Source organism: Artibeus jamaicensis, unplaced genomic scaffold (assembly GCF_021234435.1).
Source record: "Artibeus jamaicensis isolate MK-2021 breed Jamaican fruit bat unplaced genomic scaffold, CSHL_Jam_final contig_233, whole genome shotgun sequence".
In the NCBI taxonomy this organism is placed as follows: Eukaryota; Metazoa; Chordata; class Mammalia; order Chiroptera; family Phyllostomidae; genus Artibeus; species Artibeus jamaicensis.
Genome location: NW_026521486.1, coordinates 21,658,015 through 21,685,114, shown reverse-complemented (window position 1 = coordinate 21,685,114; position 27,100 = coordinate 21,658,015). Strand labels below are relative to the sequence as shown.

The window sequence follows — 27,100 nt, the reverse complement described above, 5'->3', positions numbered from 1 at the left end:
CGATAGGGGTGTGGTGGGGGAGGGCTGGGGGCGACCAAGAGCCCGCCTCTCCCGGCGCCCACGTCTCGACCACCCGGGAAGTAGCAGGCACAGGCTCAACGAGGAATCTTCGTCCTGAGGCCGCTACAGCCAGGGAAGCCCGTGACAGATTCCCCATCTCACAAACCCGGTCAGACGCAAGAGTGTCAAAATGTCTCTTTATTGGAAAAAAGAGCTGTTCTTGACTCCCCAGCCCGCCTCTGCAGCCCCTCTGCAGCCAACTGGACCCGCATCCCCTGGGCCGGTCCAGGCTGGGCTCCTACCAGAGCTGCCTGGAGGCCGGCGTCCTCCAGGCTCTCGGCAGAGCGCAGGCCCTCCGACCCCGCTGCCCAGGTGCGCAGAGAGTCTGGGCTGCAGGCGGTGATGGGTCCCCAGGTCTGGGGCAGGAGAAGGCTTGTTCTGTCTCTGCGTGAGGGTGTGCGTGTGGCGGCCCCTGCTAACGGAGTCTTCTCGGGTCTTGGGGCCAGTGTCTCTGATGCCCTGGAGGAAGAGGACAGAAATAAACCCTCTGGGCCCAACTGCGTTCTCTGCCCACATTTCAAGTGCCCAGCGGCTGCACTTTACTGGGTGCATCTTCTCAGGCTCTTTCTGCCTCACCCTGCTCTCCTTTCTTCCCCCAAATGTGTCCTGTTATTTTTAGCTTCAGACTTTTAGTGCAGAAACTTTCTCTTCTGCCTTCTCTACCGGGCTCAGCTGCATTCCTCAGACGCCAACGACCACCTCCCTCCCTCCCCCCACCACTGTCTTGCCCCAGACCTGGCCATGCCAGCTGGTCTTCACTCTCTAGGTCAGGTGTGGCTGTGCACCTACACCAGCACCTCTGCCTGCCTCCCCAGTTCTTTTCGCTCATTCTGCTGGCTTCCTGATGTATCTCCTAAGCCTTTTCTCAGCTCCAGGATCCTAGGTCCTGCTGGCGCTTCCTCTTCACTCTGAGACACCCCTTGACTCCTAACCCTGATCGCCCCAAGGGTTTTCCTTGCCTTCCCCTTTTAACCCACCTCCTCCTATAGCAACTCCTTTCTCCCCCTATGTGCCAGGCCCTTGGCCTCCTCTTCCTGCCTCCATGCCGGCTTCCTTACTATCCTTGAAGGCCAGAAGAACTGCTTCTACATGGTTTCCTCATATTGGTCAGGCTCAGCCTCTTGCTCCTGCTCCTGCTCCTGCTCCTGCTCCTCCTTCATCCTCTGACGAATCTCATTGGCTTCAGCCCGATCCTCCTCCTCGAAGAACTCCTTGTCCAGACGTTCCAGCTGAGGCATCTGCACCAGGGCCTCCTGGCGGTAGTCGTTCTCATCTGTACATGGGTTGTCCAGCAGCACCAGGGCTCGAAGCTTGGGCAGGTCCCGAAGCTTGGCAAACTCCCGCAGGTTGCTTATTAGATTGCCCCTGCCAATGGTCAGGAGGGGCTCACTGGGTTTGGGGGGCCAGCCACCAGGAATGGGGTCTCTAGAGGAGTCTTCCATGGGCTGCACTTTCCCTGGAAACTCTCTGTATGGACTGGCCTGCCTTAGCATTGACAGACTTGCTGCAGAGATGCTGTCCAGCCCCAATCCTGTCCTGTTTCTACCCTTCAAGAAATCCCAAAGTACCACATTCTATTCTATAATATGTCATATTTATCTTTTGAAGCAGCAAAGCTAGGTCACAGCCCTGTCTTGCAAATGGGGAGCAGGGGGGAAATCTCCTTTGCAGGGACAGACTTCTGTATCAATGACAACCGATCAGAGGTTGGAAGACAGGACTTGGGCCAGTGGAGAAGGAACTGAGACTAAAGCTCAAGGTGGTGGATGCTATGTTGGTCCTCCCCACCGAACAGAACCTAGAGATAGGGATGGGCTGGGACCTCCCAGCCTAAAGAACAAACTTCATCTCTTAATATGACTCATTATACGGTATTTTGTGTTTATTTTTGTGTTCTCGCTTCAAGCCTTTCTGAAATCAGGTTTCAGTGTTTCACCTTATCTCAGTGGAGGTGCCGAACCTCACGCCACGTTTCTCACTGGGAGCACTGTGTGCACATTGTGCTGGGCTGCCCTGTGCATCGCTGGAGGGTTAGCAGCTTTGGCCCCAGAGTCACCTCCTAGTCACTGAGACAACACATCTCCCTGGCACTTACTTCCAAACCTCCCCAGTGAACCGTGGCTGAGGACGGTCCACTATCCCTATTTAGACTATTAACAGGAACACAGAAGTCCCCACAACCAACCAGACCAATGTGGCAGAGCTAATTAGCAAGAGATTGCTCTATAAATTAAGGTTGGAGTTGGGGTTCAAGGTGATACCACCTCTCCCTACTTGGAGATTCTGTTTCCATTGCCAGCCTTGACTGAGGAGGCCCTGTTACTGGGGGGGGGGGGCAGTTTCCTTACATCTTTGCTTAATGAACACACATAAAATCCTCCCTCAGACAAGAGGGGCTGAAAGAAAATGCCCCTGACCCCTAGTATCTTTCAATGTAGAAATTTCCTTTCAAAGATTTTTCTCAGCTCACATCTGAGCACATCTTGTGTGTGTTTTTTGTTTTGTTTTTTGTTTTTATCAGTAAGGAGGGCTTTCAGGTGGGACTCAGGATCAGAGAGGCAGAAAATGGGAAGGGGAGTTGGAATTAAGAACATGGAGAAGCAGAGTAGAAACTTATGTGGGTTAGCACCAGAAAAACAGAACTGGAGCCGGTCTGAGTCCCTCCAGCACAGGGACCATCTGGGTTCCAGTAGGTATTCCTGAAATGCAGCACAAGGCCTGATACAGAGCATGTTATCCATAACTGTGGAGTGAATGTATAAGGATTCGGGGGTCTCAGACTCTAAAGGTCTTAATGTAGCAATTAGGGCTGAATGCAGAAGAAAGTAAGGAAAGGAGGGATGAGGATCAGGAGGGAGGATGAGACGAGAATCTTGGAGTGGGCTAGGACTGGGGGACTGAGGTGAGGGAAGAACACAGGGTCAAAAGCTGCTCCCAGTCAGGTGTAGGAGCAAGGTGGGGCCTGGAGGGGGTGCATACCTCAGGTTGAGGTACTGCAATGATTTCATTTCCTTGGAGAAGCCACTCAAAGTTTCAATCTGGTTGTCTCGAAGGTGCAAGCTAGTGAGATTACTCAGGTACTCCAAGCCTTCCACCTTCTTCAACATGTTCTGCGCCTAGACTCCAGGATACAGTAGATATATTGGAAGAGGGGAGAAGGATAAGGAAGGAAGAGAAGTCAGAAAGCGATGCAGCCCTGCTGGTGTGGCTCAATGGATTGAGCGCTGGACTACAAAGCGAAGGGCTGCCTGTTCGATTCCCAGTCAGGGCACATGCCTGGGTTGCAGTCCAGGTCCCCAGTAGGGGGGGCATGGAAGAGGCAGCCACACACTGACGGTTCTCACTCTCTCTTCCTGTCTCCCTCCCCCTCTCTCTAAAAATAAATAAATAAAATCTTTTTTTAATATTTTATTTATTTATCTTTAGAGGGGAAGGGAAGGAGAGAGGGAGAGAAACATCAATGTATGGTTGCCTTTTGTGCGTCCCCTGCTGGGAACTGGCCTGCAGGGAATCAGCCTGCAACCCGGGCATGTGCCCTGACTGGGAATCAAACCGCGATCCTTTGATTCGCAGGCCCGTGCTCAATCCACTGAGCTACACCAGCCAGGGCCAAATAAAATCTTTTAAAAGAAGAAAAAGAGATACAGCAAATGAGGAAATGTAAGAGGTAGATAGGAAGGGGTACAGAAGGGGAGTGGAAGGGGCTAGAGATTGGTGATGCAAATAAAGGAATCCAAGAAAAGCCTGGCTGGTGTGGCTCAGTGGATTCAGTGCTTGCTTGCGAACCAAAGGCTCTGTGGTTCAGTTCCCAGTCAGGGCACATGCTTGGGTTTCGGGCCAGGTTCCTGGTAGAGGTCACATCAGAGGCAACCACACATTGATGTTTCTCTCCCTCTCTTTCTCCCTCCCTTCTCCTCTCTCTAAAAATAAATAAATAAAATATTTTAAAAAAGAAATCCAAAAGAAGCTGCCAGTCCAGAGAAAGGTCAGCAGTGACCCCCTGCTGACTGCTTATCTCACCAGAGCCGCCTCTGATTAAGGAGGCCCTGCTTCAACCCACCTGAGGTCTAAGAGCCCCGCTGCTCTGCTGAGCAGAAGTGACTTCAACACCAGGCTGGAATGAGGAAGCTCAAGAGTCTAAATGACTAAACGTTTAAGTGGCCTCCTTAACCTGATGCCTGTACCCCAGTTATGGCACATTATGCAAAGCAGACTATTTCTGCGTTACCCCGTATTATGTATTCTCAGCCCTGCTATCTGGTTAGCCGCTTGTCTGCTCTAACTTTGCATCTCCACAGCATCTGGCATCAAGTAAGGGCTCAATAAATGATACCAATTATCATTATGATGATGAAGTTGGTAGCTGAGCCCACTAGAAGCCAGGCATCCTGGCCCCCAGGATGGTGCCCTGTTCCCTGCACCAACCACCCTCGACCCAGCGAGCTACCAGGAAGAGGTTCTTCAGCTTGGGAAGGTTGAGCCCCATTGTGCTTTCCAGTTGGTTCCCTCGAAGTTCCAGTGTGTGTAGGCTGATCAGTTTTTGGGGGTCCAGACCTGTCACCATTCGGATGTGATTCCCTGAGGAGCAGGAGGGTGTCAAGAGCTTAAAGGGCCACTCCAAAATGTTCAGCAGCAGAGCGTGAGTTTTGGGAGACTACATCCTTCTCTCCCTCTAATGCCAGGTGGATATGAAGAGAGACAGGTCCAAGTTTAACACCTTCCTCAAAGTCTTTGCTCAATTATCAGCTTTTCAATGATGCTTGTCCTAAACAACCCATTTGAAACTGACACCTGTGCCCACCCACTCATTTCTTTTACCCTGATCTATTTTCTCCGTGGCACATATCTCCTTTTGACTCAGTGTATAAATGCACTTACTGTGTTTATTGTGTTAATTGTCTGTCTCCCCCGTCTAGATTGTACGCATGACAGTAGGGACTACTTATTTTTTCACTGTTTTCTCTCCAGTACATAGAACTGCCATAATGAATCATAATGTGTCTGAATGAATAAATGAATGAATGCAAATTGCTCTGTGGCATGGCTGAGGACCACATTGCCCACCTCTGTTGGCCCCAGGCTAGGAAGGAAAGAATCTGTGTAGCCCATCCTAAGGACCTACCTTTGAGATTCAGGATGCCCAGAAGAGGATGAGAGATGCCCTCAGTGTCAGCGATCTGATTATAGGCAAAACTGGCAATCTGCAGGTAGGGCAGTTCATTCAGCTGGGCAGTCCGGAGCCGGTTGCCATCAGCCTTGAGCCAGAGCAGGTGGGTGAGGTGATTGAGTGGAGACAAGTCTGTCAGATGGTTCTCAGAAACATCCACATAACGCAGATGGATGTAGTAACGCAGCAAGGAGATGTCTGTCAAATCTCTAGGAGGCGGCAGAGGCCGTGGTTAAGGTAAGAACCCAGCAAGGGTTGGCAGAGGTGCTAAAGCAGAGGGCAACGTGGAGATGGCTTATAATGGGGAGAGGAATGAGCGACAAATGGGAGAGGTGAGGGAGAAGAGAAGGTAGGCGGGTTCTTAAGAGCAGGAAAAAATCTTGCATCTGTGAAGGGCTGAGACCTTACACTCTGAAGGACAAGTGAGGAAGTCCAGTAGGAGTCCCACATCCCTTCTCCCAGTCTCCAATCCCCAGGGCATCCCTGACACAGGGAGGGTAACAGCTCCTAAAAAATAAATTCTCTCCTTCCCTCCCACTGGGCCAGGATGAGAGCGATCCAAACTCTCAGCCAAAACACCCAGGAAGGAGGATGAGAAGGAAGACTGGGCTCTACAGCCTCAGCCCTCTTCTGCACCACTCCCCCAAACGCACCTGTCTTTAACCTCCAGCTTGACATAAGCATGGGCCAGTCCATTGCCAGTCTTACAGAGCAAAGAAAGCCCTTCCTTCATCATGTCCTCTGTCAGGGGGTTGAGAACCCACTGCCGGAGGAAGTAGAGTCAGGCACCCCTTCCAGCCCAACCCTATCCTTAGCCCCAGGACCCCCTCACTTCCTTGCTCTCACTTCCTCAGAGCCGGCTTCCTCCTCTTTCCTGTCATCCTCCCACTCCTCTGTCTCCTTCTCATCTTCTTCCCTTTCCAGATCATCCTGGTCTGGCTCGAAATCTTCCAGATCCTCTTCATCTGACATCTCTCTTCCCTGCTGAAGGCTCTGGAGTCTGATCAAGCCAGGTCCTGGTCCAGAGAAAGAAGTTCTCCTCACCGTCTGCCCACCCTCAGCTCCCTCACCTCCATTGAAGGGGACGGGAGTATTACCCATCACCTCTCATCTCTTTCCCAACTAGACTTCTTTCCTCATCCCTATGAACATCTCATTTTGATTCCCAGCCTCCATATTTCCCACCACGGACCCCTCTCTTTTCAGGATGCCTTTCCAGACCCAACTCTCCTTCAGCAGCTCCCTGCGTCCCGGACTCGGCCTCCCCAGTGCTTCCCACCTCTCTTACCGACCCCTCCCCTTGCCTTTCATTTCTAATCCCTGCCCCCCGCATTTGGTCTAACTCTGCCATCCTGCTTAGCCCCATTTGCCTGTCCCTTCTCGGACGGGGACACCAGCCCGACGCAGTCTTCAATCCTCCCACCCAATCCTCCTTCGCAGAAGGGCGCAGACTCTGGTTCTGTCCAAGTACAAGCAATTCAGGAGAGGGTCTTGGCCCTGAGAGTGCAGGGTTGTTTTGGAAGCGGAGGAAGATTGCAGGAGGCGTTATGGCAACGGGGGGGGGGGGGGGGGGGGGCGGGGGCACTGGACGTGCGCGGTGGACGAGGGTTGCGAGAACTAACTGAACTGCATCAGCAGTTGACAGATTGCAAATTCATTCTCTCAAACCCAGGAACCCGGGTGAGGGATTGGCCAAGAGCTTAAAACAGGGGGCGGGGCTTAGAACTATGCGGAGGGTAAGGGTAGGGGTGATGCTGTCCGTTACGATACCTGAGACCTTAAAGGGACCGGACTTCCCCATGCAAAGCGCTGTGAATTCAAAGGAAACTCATCCCCTGAAGCAAAAGGTGGGGGAAGAGAAGCAAAAATACCACGGTAAGTGGACTGATTCCCGGCTTCCCTCCTACCCAAACTCCTCCACCCCCCACCCCCCGCCCTGCACACACACACACACCAGGTCCTGTCCTTTCGTATTTTCAGATAGACCTTTGGAGTGGAAGAAGCCCAAGCTCAAAAAGCCCTGAGTTGGAGTCCTGGCAAATCTGTAGTTTACTAACAATTTACCTAAGACTCCACTTTCTCATTTGTAAAATAGGCTTAACTACACCAACTGCCAGAGATAGAGTATGAGTCTAAGCTATGCTAAAGCACTGTACAGATTGCTAAACCCACTTTGGGAGCATTTCACTCCTTCTATCCTGGACTGGTTTGATGCAGAACTTTTGGGGAGAAAATCCCACATGTGCCCACTAAAATACTCTCCACACAGCAGTTAAGCGCTGATAGAGCCAAACTCAGGCACTCCAACCTGTGACTTGTTGAAGGAGACAAAAACAGAGGTCGAGATGCAAGAAATATTTTGTGCTAGACATGGTGTGAGATGCCTTTACAAGTGATGTTTAATCTCCACACCAGTCCTGTGAGATAGACAGTATTTGAAAGAAGAGGAAACTAAGACCCAGGGTGGTTAATAATTATGACACAATTCCTGTCCAGGGAAAGGAGGAGATTACCAATCTTGTAGAATCTAATATAAACAAAACAATTAGGCAACAAGGTAAGATATCGTGTGATTAATTGTGAAATTGTGTTACAAAGTGGTCCAATGGAAGATGTGGTGGGCTGGAAATCAGGATATATTACCTCCTGCCCTGACTAGCTTGGGTAATATAGTTAACAGACAAATATGTTTTAACACACTTTTGTTAGATACTCTGTGCCAGTCGGTGCCTGCTGGGCTCCCAAGGACCGTAAAACACAGTCCCTGTTCTCTGGGACCTTACAGTCCTGTGACCATAAGGTTACAGGGTTAAGTAAACAAGTAATTCAGTACAATGTGTGGTCATGATAATGCTGCCCAACACTTACAGAGCTTTTCCTTAGTGCCAGGGGGTAGTTTTATAGTACATGGGTGTATTTAACGTCATATATTCAGCTCATTGAGTCCAGAGGAAGCACTTTGGAAAGGCCTGGAAGAGAAAGAGCTCGATGGCCGTGCAAGGAAAGCAGGTGGTTCTGCTGGAACCATAGGTGTACGTGGAGGCGGGGCCAGACCGGCAAACGGAGCTGGATCACCCCGGGAATGTGGACTTTGTCCTGAAAGCTGTGAGGAGCCACTGGAGTTGTTATTTTGTGTTTCACTGAAGGGCTGGATTCGCAATGTGTAATAAGAGTAGATACTCCAGCCTCCATGATACCGTCCTTCCCCCAATAGCTGGGGGATACTATTTATCTCGAAGATAAATAGTATCTCCTTTGATATAAAAGTAATAATTAAAATAAAATAAAATAGTAGAGAAGTGCATAAGAGGAACGTAAAAGTCCATGATCACCCTCAGCACCACTCTCATTTTTAATGAAGTTAATTTATTAATGAAGATGTTTAAAAAACACAAATGGTATCAGTCATACACACTGTTAATCAATTGAGTTATTGTCATTTAAAGATATGTTTTGTGCCCTGGTAGGTATGGCTCAGTTGACTGAGTGCTAGCCTACAAACCAAAAAGTTGCCACTTTGATTCTCAGTCAGGACGCGTGACAGTTGGGGCCCTATGAGAGGCAACTGATCAATGTTTCTCTCCCTCCCTCCCTTCCCCTCTAAAAAATAAATAAAATATGTATTTAAAAATATGTTTTGGACACCTCTCATTTTACTAAACATAGATCTACCTCTTTCTGTTTGATAGTTGTCTAGTCTTCCATTATGTGGATATGTGATCATTATTAAACTATTCCCTATTGATGGATATTAACTTTAAAAATTGTCCACATTATAAACAATGCTGCACCCAAAATCCTCATAGATATAGCCTTACTTACTCTGTACCAATACTTCTGAAGGTGTGCATAGGAATTGTCTGAGGATCAGATTAAAGCGAAGCTCTGGACCCCATGAGTGATGCCAGTGCTGCTGGTCCGCAGACTACACTGTGAGTAACATGGCTCCGTGGGATCCAGTCTTAGAAGGTGCAGTTTCCGGTTCAAGGATATGTACTTACCTTTGCCAATCATAATAGGTTGAAAAATAGGTATGTCATTATTTTAATTTGCATTTTTATTGTTAGTGAGGTTGTTTCTTTTTCTTTTCTTTTTTTAAGATTTTTATTTATTTACCTTTAGAGTGGAAGAGAAGGAGAGAGGGAGAGAAACATCAATGTAGGGTTGCCTCTCCTGCATCCCCTGCTAGGAACTGGCCTGCAACCCAGGCATGTGCCCTGACTGGGAATCAAACCTCCATCCTCTGGTTCACAGGCCCACGTTCAATCCACTGAGCTACAGCAGCCAGGGCAGGTTGTTTCTTTTTGTGTATCCATGTACTTGTATTTGTTTTATTTTACCAATTTTTTTTCATATTCTCTCTCATGTTCCTGATTGTCATTAAGTTTTAAAATTGGCCCTGGCTGGTATGGCTCAGTGGATTGAGTGCTGGACTGTGAACCAAAGAGTCACCAGTTCACTTTCCAGTCAGGACACATGCCTGGGTTGCAGGCCAGGTCCCCAGTGGGGGGCATGTGAGAGGCAATCACACATGGATGTTTCTCTCCCTCCTTTTCTCCCTCCCTTCCCCTCTCTCTAAAAATAAATAAATAAATAAAATCTTTAAAAAATAATAAATTGATTTGGAGAAGCCCTTTCTGATTTGGATATTAACTGTGGCAGAGACTGCCACTCGCCTGTCTGACATTCGTTCTTCCCTTTTCTCTCCCTAAGAAAATAGTTTTTAAAAAGCTTTATTAACATTTAACCTGCCATAAAATGCATCCCCCTAGAATGTACAATGCAATGGCTTTTAGTGTGTTCAGAGTAGTGCAACCATCACTACAATGAAATTTAGCACATTTTCATTGCCCCCAAAAGAAGCCCCCTCCAGCTTAGCCACGTGCATCCCAACCCTCCCTTCCATTCCTGCCCCTGCTCACCACCAATCCCCTTTCTGTCTTTATAAATATGCCAGTTTTGTACACTTTACATCAATGAAACCACACAACGGGTGGTCCTCTATAACTGACTTTCTTCTCTTGGCATAATTTTTCAAGGTCCGTCCATGTTGTAGTCCATATCAGTACTTCATCTCCTCTAATTGCTGAACACTATTTCATTGTATGGTTTTTAGTATTAAATTCATCTGAAATAACTTTTGTGTATAGTGTGAGATAGGGAGCTAACATTTTGCCAAAAGAAAGATGATTTTCTCAGCACCATTTGTCGATTAACCCCATTTTTCCCTTCTGATTTGAAATGCCATCTTTATCATTATATGTATTTCTGCTGTTTCTGCTTTAGTGCCACATTCTTTGCTATTGGTTTTCCTGGATATATCATGTATCCTGCTACCTCATTAGTTCTAATAATAGAGTAGATAGTCCATCTGTTAGACAGAGGTGGAGGAGTTCAATAAAACTCAAGAAACTAAGTTCTTAAAGTACACCAGGGGAGGCCCCTCAAAACCCCAGAATTTAATTATAAAGAGTTGTGTATTTATTCTTACATGTTTAAATGTCAGTCACCTTCAAAATACTATCCATTTGATGCAAGACACATATCAAAACATTTTTCCACTGCTCAAAGTGGTTTTTGAACTTACCAATTTTTTTAAATTTTTTTTGGCTGTTGTCATATATTTATTTGACAATCTAAGAGGAAAGTAGTCAAATATTGCATATTTTAACAATTCTTGCAGCACACCGGTTGAAAATTACTGGTGTACATGAATTATTAACCATGTCACATAGCCATCTGAAAGTCTCTTCCACAGTTTTTTTTTAATTTTTATGTAAATATAAGTTTATTTGTTTAAATCAGGATCCAAACAAAATCTACCCATTGCAAGATCCAAACAAAATCTACACATTGCAGTTGCTATATCATTAAGTTTCTTGTATTCTATAAGCTGTACTTCTGTCGTTTTTTCTTCTACAATGTATCTATTATCTATTTTTTGTATTTTTCTTTTTAATATATTTTATTAATTATGCCATTAGAGTTGTTCTATTCCCCCCTTCATTCCCCTGCACCCTGTACAGCCCCTCCCCCACCATTCCTCCCCTTTAGTTTATGACCACGTGTCTCAAGTTCTTTTTTTTTTTTTTTAAGATTTTATTTATTTACTTTTAGAGGGGAAAGGAAGGAGAGAGGGAGAGAAACATCAATGTATGGTTGCCTTTCATGCGTCCCCTGCTGGGGACTGGCCTGCAGGGAACCGGCCTGCAACCCTAGCATGTGCCCTGACTGGGAATCGAACCTCGATTGTCTGGTTCGCAGACCCGCGCTCAATCCACTGAGCTACACCAGCCAGGGTTCAAGTTCTTTAGATTCTATATTTCCCATACTATTCTTGCCCTTCCCCTATCTATTTTCTACCTACCATCTATGCTACTTATTTTCTGTACCTTCTCCCCCCTTCTCCTTCTCCCACTCCCCTGTTGCTAACCCTCCATGTGATCTTCATTTCTATGGTTCTGTTCCTGATCTAGCTGTACTCTTAGTTTACTTTTGTTTTAGGTGTGGTTCTTAATAACTGTGAGTTTGCTGTCCTTTCACTGTTCATCTTTTTTATCTTCTTTTTCTTAGGTAAGTCCCTTTAACATTTCATATAATAAGGGCTTGGTGATGATGAACTTCTTGAATTTGATCTTATCCGAGAAGCACTTTATCTACCCTTCCATTCTAAATGAAAGCTTTGCTGGATAGAGCAATCTTGGATGTAGGTCTTTGGATTTCACGACTTGGAATACTTCTTTCCAGCCCCTTCTGGCGCGTGTAAGGTCTCTTTTGAGAAATCCGATGACAGTCTGATGGGAACTCCTTTGTAGGTGACTGTCCCCTTATCTCTTGCTGCTTCTAGGATTCTCTCCTTCATTTTAATCTTGGCTAATGTAATACTGATGTGCCTTGGTGTGTTCCTTCTTGGGTCCAATTTCTTTGGGACTCTCTGAGCTTTCTGGATTTCCTGGAAGTCTATTTCCTTTGCCAGATTGGGGAAGTTCTCCTTTATTATTTGTTCAAATAAGTTTTCCACTTGTGGCTGTTCCTCTTCCCCTCTGGTACCCCTATAATTGGGATGTTGGAAAGTTTAAAGATGTCCTGGAGGTTCCTAAGCCTCTCCTCATTTTTTTGAATTCTCGTTTCTTCATCCTTTGCTGTTTGGTCATTTTTTTTTCCTCCTTCTGGTCCACTCCTTTGATTTGAGTCCCAGTTTTCTTTCCATTACTATTGGTTTCCTGTGCATTTCCCTTCATTTCTATTAGTTTAGCCTTCATATGTTCCTCTAATTTGTGACTAAAATCAACCAGTTCTGTGAGCATCCTGATCACCAGTGTTTTGAACTGTGCATCTGAAAGTTTGGCTATTTCTTTGTTGTTTAGATTTATCAGCTCTGGGGCTGTGAGTTGTTCTTGAGCCATGATTTGATCTGTTCGCGCCTGTTACATATGATTCCCTCCACTGTCTCCCACCGCTGGGGCCTGCGTGGTCCGTCTCACTGCCAACTCCCCCACCAGTCCATCTGTGCATGAACGTGTGACCACGATCAGCCCTCAGTGGGTCCGCCTGCTTCTCCACACCTGGGATCCACCCACGGCTGCTGGCGCACCTGGGTCGCGTGCCTGGGTCAGTCCAGTGGATCATTCCTGCCCGACCCCGCTCTGCTGCTGGCTCTGCCCCTCTTACCGGTTTGGCTGAAGGGTTCATTGTTGTCAGACTTCCGCGCAGTTCAATTTTCTGTGGTTTGGCTGCGTTTTTGTTGCTAAAACTTTGTTGTTTTTAAACTTAGTTGTGCGAGAAGGTGCAGTGCTTCCACCTACGCCTCCATCTTGGCCGAAGTCTCTCTTCCACCAACTTATCAATTTTGATGCCTTTAGTGCTTGTGGAGTTTTTTGTTTCACCTCATCCACATTGGCAAATGTTTCCCTTTGAGGACTTTTCTCATCTGGAAACAAAAAAAAGTTGCTCGGGGGAGATCCGAAGAATGGGGAGGGTGGAGCATGGGTGTCTTGCCAAATGTGTGATGTGGGCAGGTGCACTCATAAATCACCAATCATGAAACAGGCAGACATGTATAGTCTTCAAAAAAAAAACTTCACTGAAGCTGAACACAGCCTCTCATAACAACGCCAGCTGGCACACTGATACAGATGGGTTCCTAGAACGCTCACCTAGTAGGGAAGCCTGTACCACAAGTGGCACACCCTTCAGAAGATAATTCCAGGTTTTGGGGGGCCCTCCCTCATATAGAAAATGTAGATTAAATATATATATATATATGGTATAGGATTCATTGAAGGTGGAAGAATCTTGAAGCAGAAAGAATTCGAAGCTGAGGATAAGGGCCTGAAGTAAGAAGGTGGCATAGAGAGGAAATTTCAACAGGATTCAAAAACTGAAAAGACACAGGGTGTGGAGAAGAGGAATATAGTCAGGGTGTGGCTGAATCTAGGATTCCTGGAAAAATAGTATTGGCTGTGAAAAGGAGTGGAGAGGTTTGAACTTGGAGCTGCAGAAGACTATCACTTCCTCTGGGACTTACTGAGATTGCAGTGGTGCTGGAACATCCAGATGGAGACAGGGAGCTAGAGCCGAGTCTCAGGGTGGCTGATCCTTTCGCTGCACTACCTTTCCCAGGACTGCAGCCCACGGAACCGCCTTCTCCCATGGCTGGGTTTTCCCACTGCCGTGTCATGGCTCCAGGTAGCAACCAGGGACCCAACTGAAACCAGTCATATTCAGACAGAGTTCCTTTCTGCTGCTTTCTCATAAGAGCAAGGAAGGTTCTTCTCCAGAATTCCCCGTGTGAATTCTCCAGAATTATGTGGAATAATAAATGTCCTTAAATACCATTTGGTCAGAGTTTCTGTGACTCAGTGGAAAGCATCTTGATAACACCTATATTTTCTTTGTATCTCTCTCAGTCACAGTTTGCAACATTTCAACAAAAGATGTGTGTGTGCCGGGGTTTCCCATTTTTCACATTCAGATTATACTCTAAAGATTAAATAACATCTATAGCTGTGATGTGGTGGTAAATGTTTAACAGGCTCTCCACGGAGAAATAAAGCCCTACATTTTAGTATTTGGTTATTTCTCTGCGGTAAATACTCCTACCATGGCTGATTTCAAGCTAACGACTCACAATGTGGCGTTTCCATAACAGAGACAGGTAAATATTTTCAAGAGTATAGATATTAGTCAAATTATTATGCACTGAGTTGGGTCCTCCTGAAATTCATATGTTAAAGCTCTAACTCACCCCGCCCCAAACCTCAGAATGACTGTATTTGGAGACTGGGCCTTTAAAAATATGATTACGTTAAAACGAGGCTACTTAGGTGGCTCAAATCCCATCTGACTGGTATCAGTGTAAGCAGGGGAAATTTGGACACGAGGTACCTGTGCACAGAGAAAAAGACTGTGAGGACACAGGAAGGCAGCCGCTGACACCTCGCTCTTGGACTTGTTGCCTCCGAATCCATGAGAAAATTTATTTCTGTTTAAACCGTGTCGTATTTAGTTATAGCAGTTTTAGCAAACTAATACGAAAATGTAGTAAAACAGTGAGAAAGTAATAAGTTTTGAACACTTTATTTAAATTGTTTATACAATTTAATTTTAATTTTTTTAGAATTACAGCATCGCATTTTAGTTCCTGAATTTTGCAGTTCAGCATTAATATCACCACATGTACACAAGTGGTGTAAAACAAGTACAGTGGTGTTTTCAATACAAAATAAACACTTGTTTTAGAAAAACTGTACTTCATATATACACAGACAGCCTAGCTTTTACCAACAATAGCCAAAATTAAAATTAACCATAAAAATAACTAAAAATAAATTGGGACAACTATAGTAGAATAAACAATTTTTAAAAAAGAAGAAAATCATTTCTGCCAGGAAAAAAAAGTAAAATAAAATTAACTATATGCCCTGGCTGGTGTGGCTCAGTGCATTCAGTGTTGCCCTTTGAACTTAAAGGTCACTGGTTCAATTCCCAGTCAGGGCACACGCCCAGGTTGTGGGCCAGGTCCCCAGCTGGGGAAGAGGCAACCGATTGGTTTCTTTCAACAGAGAGAGGGGAAGGGAGGGAGATAGAAAGGGAGGGAAACATGCATGTGATGTGGGAGAAATACATTGATCTGCTGTCCCTTGCAAGCCCCCAGCCAGGGACTGGCCTGCAACCAAACCAGCAACCTTTCAGTTCGTAGGCCGGCATTCAATTCAGTGAGCCACACTAGCCAGATCTGAGTCCCAAATTTTTATTTCCAACCAAGAGCTCTTTTCTCAGTCCCAGGCTTATACAGCCAACCTCCTACTTCTCTGCTTTTCAAACTTCATGTATCCAAAGACAAATTCTGTATCTTGTTCCCTAACTGCTTTTTCTGAGCATCCCCTGTATCACCATTCCTATGTTCAAACCGGAAATCCACGGTCGTCCTTGTCATTTTTTCTCCCTCAGCAACATCTCCCCACTAGTCCCCACTGAATCTACCACCAAGTGTGACCTGTTCTACCTCCAAATGTACCTTGAATCCGCCCACTTTTCTCCATGGTGTGATACCTCTCTCACCCAAGCTATTATCACTCCCTGGAACCACCACGGTAGTCTCCTAAATAGCCTTCCTGATTCTACTTTCTCTCATCCAATTATCTTCCGTAAGTAGCTATAGTGAGCTTTTTCCATTGTACAGAGAACCCTCTATTTTAACCCCTCAGTCTTTCCTGCTGTTCTGAGGATAAAATACTCAGCACCATGGTCTATACGCAAAGCCCAGGAAGGTCTGTCATAACCTTTGCTATTGGGCTTGAGCTACACTTGGGCCACACAGCCCTCTTTCCAGTTCCTCAGACCTCAGCTCCCTCCCTCTTCGGGGCTTTCATTTATACTTTTTTAAATTTTTTAAAGATTTTATTTATTTTTAGACAGAAGGGGTGGGGAAGGAGAAAGGGAGGGAAACATCTATGTGTGGTTGCCCCTCACGGGCCTTGTACTGGAGCCCTGGCCTGCAACCCAGGCGTGTGCCCTGACTGGGAATCGAAAGAATCAAACTGGTGACCCTTTGGTTTGCAGGCCGGTGCCCAATCCACTGAGCCACACCAGCCAGGGCTCACTTACTCACTTACATGTGGAACTCAACTAACTCCCCCTCACCCTCTAGGCCTCAGACTAAATGGGACCTCCTCAGAAAGGCCTTTCCTGACACCTAATGCAAATTAGGATCCCCTTACATAATTCCCTGCTTTTCCTTGATAGTGATAAACACAATTTGTCCTTATACATAAATTTGTGAATTGAATTTGTTCCCTTCTAGATGTCATCAAGAACTTCTGCATTAGCTTCTTCTAACTCCAACAGACCTTGAGTTTTGCACCACATTCTACTTCCTGGCACAGCCCATGCTACACAGTAAGTGCTCAATAAATGCTTATTGAATGAATAGTTAACGTGCTTTCTAAAAGTAATTAAAGATACCGTTCCTCATTGTGAATTTGTCTTTGTGTAGATGAAATGTGCCTACCTCCTCCCTCTACTTTGAGAATCACATATGAGAACTGAAGAAAGAACGAGCCAGGGAGATAGCCCCAGTTAGGATTCATTAGAAGGAAGAAGAGACCCCAAAGGATATAAAGGTAGAAAGAAAACTCCCAATAGCTGAGGCAGTGTTTTAAAAATTAGTGAGGATATGCCCTGGTAGAATGCCTCACTTAACTGGGGCATCCTCTCCTGCACCAAAAGGCTGAGGGTTCAACCCCCTGCCCGGGAGGCGGCAGACAGATCTTTCTCCCTCTTTCTCTCCTTTCATCTCCCTCTAAAGCCAATGATAGAGAGTATCCTCACGTGAGGATTTTTTTTTTTTAATTAGCAAGGATAAACAAAAACTCTGGATGACCAGCCGACTTATCCAGGTAAGGCTGGCCGAGTTGAAGAGGCACTGGTTATTGAAGTAGGTGCGCTCCTTTATGCTGCGGTTTCCGACATAACCTGTGTCTCCTCCCTCTAGCCTCCAACTTCCAAGGTGAACAAAAAGATCCCCCCCCCCACGGAGGGTCCCTAGATATAATTACATTGATAACAAGAAGGAGAGGGAGATGGGAAAGCAAAAGATAAAACTTTTGAAGGATGGAAGAAGGGAGCCCTTTAAACGTAATGCAACTCGGGGTGCAGAAGCCCTAGTCCCTTCCTTTCCACTCCGGAGGCCGGGATTAGACTAGCTGCCCATTACGAACCCGCTCTCCGCCCTAGCGCCTTTGTTCCGGGGCAGAACTTTCCAGACGCGAACGCTGGCGCCGGAAGGAGGTGGGCGGGGCGGAAGAGGCAGTCCAGGGCGGGGCCCCAGGTGAAAGGCTCCTGTCTCGGTCGCCGGCGGAGGTGGAGGCGGCCTGGGAGAAGACCCCAGCAATGGGTGTGGCCACTGGGGGGCGCGCCAGCCCCTCTGGCCGCTGGCCGCTGCCCACCCGTGGCCCGCCAGCTCCCTCGATCGCCGCCTGCTGTGAGTCAGCGGCTCCGCCCACGCTCCCTGGCTGCTGTTACGTAATTGGGCTCCGGGCGGCGGTGTGGGACTGGGCTTCTCGGCTGCAGCTGACATTTTCTGCTGTCGCCAGCTGGTCACCATTCTTGGGTTTTGCCAGAGGGCTTGTTTTAACCTTTCCAAGCCTGGGTTTCCGAATCTGTAAAAATCGTGATAAACTTGTTGTGAGGTTCAAATGAGATGCAGCATGGTGGTGTTTCATCTTATACATTTTTAATGTGAATTCAGCCAATACTCAGATTAGATAGGGCAGAAGGTCACCGGCCACCTTTCCGCATGAGTGTGATATGGGAGACTGGACTATGTATGGTTTCTTGGCACCAGTTCTGGACCTTTAATTATGTATCTTGTGAATCTCACTGCTATTCTTGTGTTTTGTTTTTAAAACTAGATTCTGGTGTTTTAAAATGCATTTTTTTCCATATAACAGTACCCATCTGAAGTCAATTTAACCATTTCATTGGGCATGCAAACAAATTTACAGCAATCTCTTTCCATGCTGGAAAAAACATTTAAATATATATTTATTTTAGAGAAAGGGAGAGAGAGAAACTTCCATGCCAGAAAGAAACACCGGTCAGTGACCAGTGGTGACTTTTCACTGCGGGAGGATGCCCAACCAACTGAGCCACACGGGTCATAGCCCATGTGATAACTCTAATGAAGGTTGAAAGAACACTAAATTTATGCCTGGAATAAATGAACCAGAAATCTGTTACTAACAATGGCAATATACGACCAAAAAAAAAGAGAGAGAAAAGCTCTTAGTCACAAGTCACAGTTCAAACCTCCTGCCAGAGAAGACTGCCTTTGGATGGGAGGATTTCAAAACCAGCCACAGATGGCCTAACAGTTTTAGAAACCACTTTAGCCTCAAAAGCATGCAAACTGACTGCTGTGTAGGCTGTATCTATGGAAGAATAGGCAGCAAAACCCACCCAGAGCCACTGAAAAGAATTACTGGGCTATCTTCCAGAAAATAATAAGGCTGGTATCTTCTCGGGGGGGGGGGGAAAGCCCAACTGCTTTTGTATTTACAAACTAGATACACAAGGCAACTAATGACCTCCTCTCTCATGGTGACAGTGTAGCCCTGTATTTAATAAAGCCAGACATGTTCTGCAGGGGTATAGATTCCCGTGTCATAAAGAAAAAAACTTGTACTTTAGCAATCAAATGCAAAGTCCTGAGTGACTACAGCCCTTTTCCTGATTTGGTTCTAGCAGTTGAGTAGGACCTCCAAGAGCATGGCCTTGGCTTTACTGTTGCTGATGGCAGGCAGCAGTACCATGCTAAAGTACCATGCAATTTATGTACCTTAGTGTGTTCATAAAGCCATCGAAGTCTGCCTCCCCCCAGCATCACCCCCTATCCTTCACTCAGCTGATCTATGCATGATTTGCTATTTCAAAGCCACATAGCTGAGATTCCTCCTTGACTCCCAGAGCCATGAATGCTGACCCTAATATTAATGTGGTAATGAGCTGGAAGAGTTGGAAGTTCTTTAGTATTGCCAGTTGCATCATTTATATCAGACAGGGAATAAGCTTAAACCACTCCATGCATATTGGGGAGAATGAGTTTGGATTTTAAGGATTTTTTAATAACAAAGAAATGAAACTCGTTGTTTAAGTGGCCTAGCAAGTGGCTTGTGAATGAAATTGAAGGGCTTCTTGAGGGCCACAGAGAAACACAATTAAAAAGCTTGAGGAATGGCCCTGGCTGGTGTGACTCAGTGGATTGAGCGTTGGCTTGCAAACCAAAGGATTGCTGGTTCAATTCCCAGTCCAGGCCCGTGCCTGGGCCAGGACCCCAGTGTGGGGTTCATGAGAGGCAACTTCATGTTGATGTTTTTATCCCCCTCTTGCTCCCTCCCTTCCCCTTTGTCTAAAAGTAGATAAATAAATTTTTTTTTAATTTTTTGAGGGACTGATAAAATCCCCAGAAGATAAAGATATAATAAACAGAAAGAAAAGATCAGTTCAAATCTTCATGGATATGTTAAAGTGTTCCATACTGCCAAATACTTGAATGATTTAATTTCTGAATAAAACCCCTCTATGGAGAGAAACTTACAGGTATAGTTAAATCTATGCATTGTACATTTTTATAAACCAGCAATTGCTTACATAAGTATACACCCATAGAAATGAGTGCTTTGGTCCAACAAAAAACTTACACAATAATGAACATAGCGTCTTTTTCTATAATAGCTAAAAACTGGAAATAATTCAAATTCCATCAATAGATACATTGTAGTATATACATACAATGGGATACTATAAAACGATGAAAGTAATGAGCTACTATTTCATGCAATAACATGGACGACTCGCAGACATAATGTTGAGAACAATAAGTCAGACACAAAATACGTACTAGCCCTGACTGGCGTGACTCAGCAGTTGGCGGAGTTGTCCTGTAAACTGCAAGTCTGCAGGTTCGATTCCTGGTCAGGGTGCATGCCTAGACTGTGGGCTTGGTCCCTGATGGGGACACATACAAGAGACAGAGGCTCCTCAGGTGAGGATTTTAAAAAACAACAACAACAATAATACACCCTGGCGGGTATGGCTCAATGCACTGAGTGCCAGCCTCTGAACTGAAAGGTCACGGGTTCCATTCCCAGTAAAGGCACAGGCCTGCGTTGTGGCCCAGGTCCCCAACTGGGAGCGTGTGAGAGGCAACCGATTGATGAGTCTCTCGCACGTTGATGTTTCTCTCCCTCTCTTTCTTCCTTCCTTCCCCTCTCTCTAAAAATAAATAAATAATATCTTTTAAAAACAGGTTTAAAAATGTAATACGTAATATATGGTTTCATTTATATGAAATTGAAGAAGAGGCAGAGCTAATCTGTATTGATAGAGGTCAAATACTAGTGACTTTTAGGGATGTAGTGTTAGGGAAGGGGCAAGAAGGGGCCTTGTGGGATGCTGGAGATGCACTTGATCTTGATGCTAGAAATGGTGGTCACATAGCAATATAAATATAGACGCAGCACAGTACTTGCCAGCTTCAGAACCCGTCAGACTCTGTACTTGTCTCATTTTGATAAGAAAAAAATGTGTCAGGACTTGCCGCACTTACTAGAAGTCACAGCACTGCCTCACAAGAGAAAACGCGTCATCTGCTGGTGCTCGTTGGTTTCAGCACTCATCACTGAAGGAATTAATGATGCGCGCCGAGGTACCACTGTATGTAAAAGTCCACCGAGTAGTTTAAGATTACTGTACTTTATGTATGTTACATGTCAATATAAAAGCAAAAAGTTAAATTACTTGTAGCAGCATGGAGTATTTGAGCTATTATCAAGAAACGTTGAAGCAGTTCAAGATCCAGTGGCAACAATTGGTAAATACCATGTTTTAAACAACCAGCAACTTCTCAGGCTGACTGGAGTCGGCTGTGGCTTAGGCTCGCTTCTCTGTTCCCTAAGCCTTCATCAGCTTGGTTATCACACAGATCCTCCACAGATACTCATCACAGGCCACTAGCCACTGTCATGATGTCATTATTTCTGTTCTCACACTGGCAAGAATATCCAAGTTGGGTGGACAACAAGTATTCAGGTTTACATCTTTCTTTTCAATGTGCTTTCTCCTGTTTCTTTAATTAAAATATAAGATTTTAGCCCTGGCTGGTGTAGCTCAGTGGATTGAGCGCGGGCCTGTGAACAAAAGGATCGCAGTTCGATTCCCAGTCAGGGCACATGCCTGGGTTGCAGGCCAGTTCCCAGCAGGGGACCTACGAGAGGCAACCACACATTGATATTTCTCTCCCTCTCTCCTTCCCTTCCCCTCTAAAGATAAATAAATTAAATTAAAAAATATATATATATAATTTTATTCTGTACATCATTATACAGTGTGGGACAAAAGTGGATTTACAATTGTAAGTATGTGAGACAGAGTTTATTCTTATATTATTTATTAATTATTATATTCTTTTCTTTTTTAAAGATTTTATTTATTTTTTAGAAAGGGGAAGGGAGGGAGAGAGGGAGAGAAACATCAGTGAGTGGTTGCCTCTTGCACGCCCCCTACTGGGGACCTGACCCCACAACCCAGGCATGAGCTCTGACTGGGAATCGAAATTGCGACCCTCTGATTTGCAGGCTGGCTGGCACTCAACCACTGAGCCACACTAGCCAGGGCTAATTATTATATTATTTTCCATACAAACAACTTTAAACCTATTTTGCCCCACCCTGTACTTGTGCTGCCACATATTGTATTTGACTCTAACATATGCTGTACGTAATGGGGGTGCGAGATTTTCAAGGGTAATGTTGACTACGAGGCATAATTGTCCCCACACATCTCCTGACTCTGTCCTCCCAAAATGTGAAGCTTGTAGCGCAATGCTTGACACACGGTTCCAGTTCGGCCCCTTCAGCCTGGGCTCCCCCTCCCACAACCCACATGTGCTGTCTAACCAAACTAGCCAGTGACCACAAAACCTTGTGGGTAATCAAACCTGAATTCTCTGCTACACTGAATTCTCCTGGACCCTCTTCTCACTCTACACACCCTCTCCGAGCCCCTCATTGATTCTCATAGTTCACTTCCTGGATAAAGGCTGACATATCTCCCAGATTTGCTTCTCTTCCCCAGGTCTCTGCCTCCTCCTCCACACTTGTCATTGTCAAGTGTGTTCTGGATGGTTCCTTCTGGTTGTCACCTAGACACCTCGAAAACACGACTCACCATCTCTCTCTCCCACCCTCTCGCACCTACCCTGAGTTGCTCCTCTTCCTGTCATTTCCATCTTTGGTAGTGGCACCACCATCCAACAAACTCATCCGGGCTAAACATCTCTCTCTCGCTCTTTCCTTTCCCTGGCCTCAGCATCTAACCAAGTTACCAAACCTGGCGATTCTATCAGTGGTTTTTTTTTTTAATCTATTGGTTTTAGAGGAGAGAGAGAGAGAGAGAAACATCGATTGTTGTCCCACTTTATTTATGCGTCCATCAGTTGATTCTTGTATGTGCCTTGGCTGGGGATCAAACCTGCAGCCTTGGCATATTAGGATGATGCTCCAGCCAAGTGAGTACCTGACTGGGGTCCTCTCAGTCTTTCTTGAATTCTTTTCATTCTTATTTCTACTGCCTTATTTCAGTCTTTTGAAACTTGTCACCTGGGCTGCTGGAACCAGTCTTGGTGCTTCATGCCCTATGTCCTTTGAATCCTCCTCAATATTGCTGTCAAGGTAGTTTTTCTTTTTCTTTTACCATGTAAAAACATTTAATTTTTAAAATATATGCTCTTTATTATATTATTTTCCATTACTACGCCGTCCCCTTATTCTCCCTCCCCATCAATCACCACACCGTTGGCCACGTCCACGAGCCCTTCAGGGCGGGTTTTCTCAGCTGAGTGTCTGACCTTGTTCCTCCCCTGCTTGTCTTCTCCTTGGCAACCCTGTCCACAGGCTAACACTCGCACTCTTGAACTTGTCCTACAAAGCCTCCATCTGGCACCGGCTCCTCTAGGTTTGTCTCCGTGCTTCCTTTCTGGCTGCAGCAACCCTGAAGTCTTTGAACTACCCCAAACCCTACAGCTTCTGGCTTTTTTAATGTCAGCTCTGTCTGGAATGCCTTCTACATGCTGCGACCCTCAACTCACCCCCCCTCCTGCAGACACACCTCTCAGGCCAACTGGTAGTCATTCGTTGAGATTCAGCCAAGTGTCATCTCTTCCAGGACACTTTCCTTTCCTAACTGCTTGATCCCCAGTTAGAAGGCCTGGCCTTTTTACCCCCATACACCCTCATTACACCTCCGTAATTTCATCTACTACATGGTATACTGTTTTTATAAATGTCCTTGTCAACTGTTTGAGGACTCATTGCTCAATCCTCTGTGCTTAGCACACATGATCACATTTGAACCAGAAACCGTTCCAAGCGCTTTACATGTATAATGCCTCACTGAGTCCTCATGAATGTATCAGGCAGTAGACACCAATAGCACTTCTGTTTTACAGAAAAAGAAACAGCACCAGGGAGGTTAAGAAATTTACCCAAGGTCACATGTGCCTCCTGGCCTTCAGGCGCTCACACCCAGTCAGCCTCGCTCCACAGCCTGCATCCCTCACCACTGTCGTACATTGCCTCTCTACAGAGTGGGTGCTTAGTAAGTGTTAAACAAATCATAATGGCTATGATTAGTGAGTGCATACTAAGTACCTGATTCCATACTGAGGGCTTGAACTGGATTATTCCAACTCCACAACAATCCTGTGAGGTAAGTACCATCATTACTACCCATTTTACACCACAGAAAACAGGTTCAGAGAAGTTTGGTAACATCACCAAGGACACAGCTAATTAGTGGCATAGTTTCACTCACGACCAAGATCTTAATCACTACACTCTCCCAAATGAGACATACGCTTTATGAATGGATGGTCATCCAGGATCAAGATTAGAGTAGCATGGAGACCTATGCCATTTACTGCTCCAGGCCCGACAGACAGTGTTCAGAACTTCAGACATAGAACCGGCTGACTCACGATCCGGTCGGAAAGAGACCTACCCAGAAAGAGCGACCCAGAATGACAAGCCCATGGCAATCGAGACCAGCACACTGCAAGAAACCCCTTGACTCCATGGCCCTCACATCTAGGGGTTCAGGAGTTGGTTGCCCCCGAGACTCAACGATAGTGGCATTGGAGAAGAGGCCTCCAGAGGTCCCAAAGCGATGCAGGAGAGGGACTAACCGCCCCAGACGGCTCCTCGTGGGGGCGTGGCCTCGGTGTGCGGCGCAACCTGGGGTGGCAACGAGAGGGTTAACCACCCGGGAAGGTCCCGTTTGCGCCCGGGCCGGGCAAAAACCTGGGGGAGGTGCTGGAGGTGAAAACCGCCTGCGTTCTGCGCCCCGCGTGCGGTGGAACCAGCGACCTCCGGGCTGGGGGAGCTAAGCGATGTTCGGGAGCCGCCGGTGGCGCAGACACTGGGTAGGCGCGGGGGGTGGCCCTGGAGAGGCCCAAAGGGGTGAACTCGCGAGAGTCTCGGGAGACTGGGACAGATGAGCGAGGACAAGGTGACGGGAGAGCGAAGAGGGCGGAGCGGGAAAGCGGGCAAACGGGTGAAAGGATGGGGCACCTGGTTGAGGATCTTCCGCCAGGTTTCCTCACTTTACACCCTCTTCTCTCCTAACTCCTCTCCAGGTGAATCCCGAAGGGGAGCGCATCTTGCAGAAGAGAGACGCCCCAGCAAGACTCTTTCGGGGAATCCTCCAGCTCCTCGCCTCCATGGGCCAGACGGCCCTGGCAGGGGGCGGCAGTAGCACCCCCACCCCACAGGCCCTGTACCCTGACCACTCCCGTCCCGAAGGTTTGGAGGAACTGCTTTCTGCTCCCTTTCCTGACCTGGAGACTCAACAGCGCCACGGCTGGAATCCCAGGGACTGCTCAGAGAACATCGAAGTCAAGGAAAGGGGATTGTGCTTTGAACGGCGGCCCGTAGCCCAGAGCACTGATGGGGCCCGGGGTAAGAGGGGCTACTCCAGGGGCCTGCACGCCTGGGAAATCAGCTGGCCCCCGGAGCAGCGGGGCACCCACGCCGTGGTGGGTGTGGCCACGGCCCTCGCCCCACTGCAGGCAGACCACTACGCGGCGCTGCTGGGCAGCAACAGCGAGTCTTGGGGCTGGGACATTGGGCGTGGGAAGCTATACCATCAGAGCAAGGGGATAGGGGCCCCCCGATATCCAGCCGGACCTCAGGGTGAGCAGCTGGAGGTGCCGGAGAGGCTGCTGGTGGTTCTGGACATGGAGGAGGGAACTCTGGGCTACGCTCTTGGGGACACCTACCTGGGGCCCGCGTTCCGCGGACTGAAGGGCAGGACCCTCTATCCGGCAGTAAGCGCTGTCTGGGGCCAGTGCCAGGTCCGCATCAGCTACCTGGGCGAAAGGAGAGGTGAGGCCTGGGTAGATGTGGGAGAGTGTTCTTTCACTGGTGGCTGTATTTTGGCTTGGAAACCCAACACTTTACAAGAGTGGAGGGAACAAGCCTTCACCTGACCTGCCTCCCTAACCCCTCATTCAGTGCCAGGAATGGCTAAGGGTCTTCACAGCTGTTACCTAATTTAATCCTCCCAGTAGCGGTAGAGGTAAAGGTGACGCTTGGGAACTTGCGGTAAGTGGTGAGCCCCCAGGTTGGAGGGAAGCACTCCAGGGATTAGGGCCTTACAGGAGCCATCAGCTCCTGGAGCAGAGGTGCGCAGGGCTGAAAGGCTCCTGGGCTAGGCGTGCGAGTTTGAAAAGCAGCGCTAGGCACCCAGGGTGTGACACATACATACCTACTTCTTCAGTCAAACCCCAGGAGGGAGCCGTCGGGGACTGCCCCCCACCCCCACCCCTCCACTGGAAGGAGAGCTGTAGAGGCAGGGTTTGACTGAAGGAGCTGCGATCAAACCCTGGGGGGCTGCAGGGGAGGGACCTCCTTGGGGAACCAGTGGGGCCAGGGCTTGGAATCTATTGAACTGTTCTCTACAGTTGTAGTCTTAGCAGAGGCTGGATACCTCTCCTCCTGTCACCCATGGTGAGCTGTCGTGGAGTGCCAGCCTCCTTTCACATCAGCCCCATTCCCAAGGCCTTTCTGGAATCCAAGCCTGGGCCAGCTCCACCCGTCATAGCCACCTTGCCCTGTTGCTTACAGGCCTTAGCTAGAGCTTCACCGTCACCACTGACTGGAAGTGTGTGACACCTCCCACCCTAAGAGCAGAGACAGAGCTTCAGGGTGGCTAAGATGTCTCTCAACCAAGGTAAGAGTAGACTCAAGAGCAGGAAAGTAGAAGGGAACCCTGTAGTCTGAGGCTGTCTGGTTGGCGGCTGCACTATTTACCTTCCCCTCCTTCTCTCTCCCAGTGGAGCCGCACTCCCTCCTACACCTGAGCCGCCTGTCCGTGCACCGAGCACTGGGGGCTGCCCGTCTGGGCCATGTATCGGCTCTGCCCCTGCCTGCTGCGATGAAGCGCTACCTGCTCTACCAGCGACCCTGTAATACCAGATTGCAGGGCCTTGAAGCCACCCTTCCACAGGAGTAAGGGCGGGGCACTGCTGGCTTAGACCAGCCACTTAAAGCCAGTGAGGCTGGTGGGGAGGTGAGCCTAGGCCCTGACCCCCAACCTGATCTCTGGGGAACTAACAGTCCCAGACCCACCCAGGGGTGAAGAGAGAAAGCTGTTATTCAGGGTTGTGGTGACCTGGTATGCAAGACATTCTTTCAAGTAAAAATAAGAAATATGCTGTTGCAAAAACCTCTCTGGTATTTTTTGCACAACTGTCCTGTAGCTGCCTCAAAAAGGAAAGAGAAATGATGTGGAAACAGGTACAATGAAGAAAGATGA

The 27,100-nt window shown here is 47.3% G+C and overlaps 2 protein-coding genes across 11 annotated transcripts; one reads left to right on the top strand and one right to left on the bottom strand.

The window, feature by feature from the left end:
- Positions 1-232: 232 nt before the first annotated feature.
- Positions 233-7,052, bottom strand: LRRC23 (leucine rich repeat containing 23). 4 transcript variants are annotated; one of them, XM_037160409.2, is made up of 8 exons: positions 6,998-7,052; positions 6,074-6,243; positions 5,881-5,990; positions 5,183-5,436; positions 4,508-4,638; positions 3,040-3,176; positions 1,119-1,425; positions 233-519 (listed from the first exon to the last, which is right to left on the bottom strand). In XM_037160409.2, exons 1-7 carry the CDS (start codon positions 7,026-7,028, stop codon positions 1,146-1,148), a joined length of 1,113 nt encoding a protein of 370 aa, XP_037016304.2. In that variant the 5' UTR covers positions 7,029-7,052; the 3' UTR covers positions 233-519; positions 1,119-1,145. The 4 variants fall into 4 exon arrangements, 3 of the variants coding, with proteins under 3 accessions (XP_037016304.2, XP_037016303.1, XP_037016302.2); XM_037160408.2 differs by lacking the exon at positions 6,998-7,052 and adding an exon at positions 6,651-6,747; XR_005084558.2 differs by lacking the exon at positions 6,998-7,052 and having other exon boundaries at positions 1,038-1,425; positions 6,074-6,747.
- Positions 6,998-27,100, top strand: SPSB2 (splA/ryanodine receptor domain and SOCS box containing 2). 7 transcript variants are annotated; one of them, XM_037160414.2, is made up of 5 exons: positions 6,998-7,102; positions 9,071-9,159; positions 16,533-16,627; positions 24,921-25,668; positions 26,619-27,100. In XM_037160414.2, the coding sequence occupies exons 4-5, from the start codon at positions 25,005-25,007 to the stop codon at positions 26,795-26,797; spliced, it is 843 nt and encodes a 280-aa protein (XP_037016309.2). In that variant the 5' UTR covers positions 6,998-7,102; positions 9,071-9,159; positions 16,533-16,627; positions 24,921-25,004; the 3' UTR covers positions 26,798-27,100. The 7 variants fall into 7 exon arrangements, 6 of the variants coding, with proteins under 6 accessions (XP_037016309.2, XP_037016308.2, XP_037016310.2 ...); XM_037160413.2 differs by lacking the exon at positions 9,071-9,159; XM_037160415.2 differs by lacking the exons at positions 6,998-7,102; positions 9,071-9,159 and adding an exon at positions 9,205-9,258.

Bases quoted from the DNA above. Each gene is read 5' to 3' on its own strand.
- SPSB2 (XM_037160411.2), top strand. From the start codon at position 24,675: ATGTTCGGGAGCCGCCGGTGGCGCAGACACTGG. The intron at 24,708-24,920 runs GTAGGCGCGGGG...ACTCCTCTCCAG, and splicing joins GCCGGTGGCGCAGACACTGG to GTGAATCCCGAAGGGGAGCG. The intron at 25,669-26,618 runs GTGAGGCCTGGG...TCTCTCTCCCAG, and splicing joins CTACCTGGGCGAAAGGAGAG to TGGAGCCGCACTCCCTCCTA.
- LRRC23 (XM_037160407.2), bottom strand. From the start codon at position 6,328: ATGGGTAATACTCCCGTCCCCTTCAATGGAGGTGAGGGAGCTGAGGGT. The intron at 4,639-5,182 runs GTAGGTCCTTAG...CCTGCTCCTCAG, and splicing joins GGGCATCCTGAATCTCAAAG to GGAATCACATCCGAATGGTG. The intron at 1,426-3,039 runs GTATGCACCCCC...GACCATTGGCAG, and splicing joins TTGCAGTACCTCAACCTGAG to GGGCAATCTAATAAGCAACC.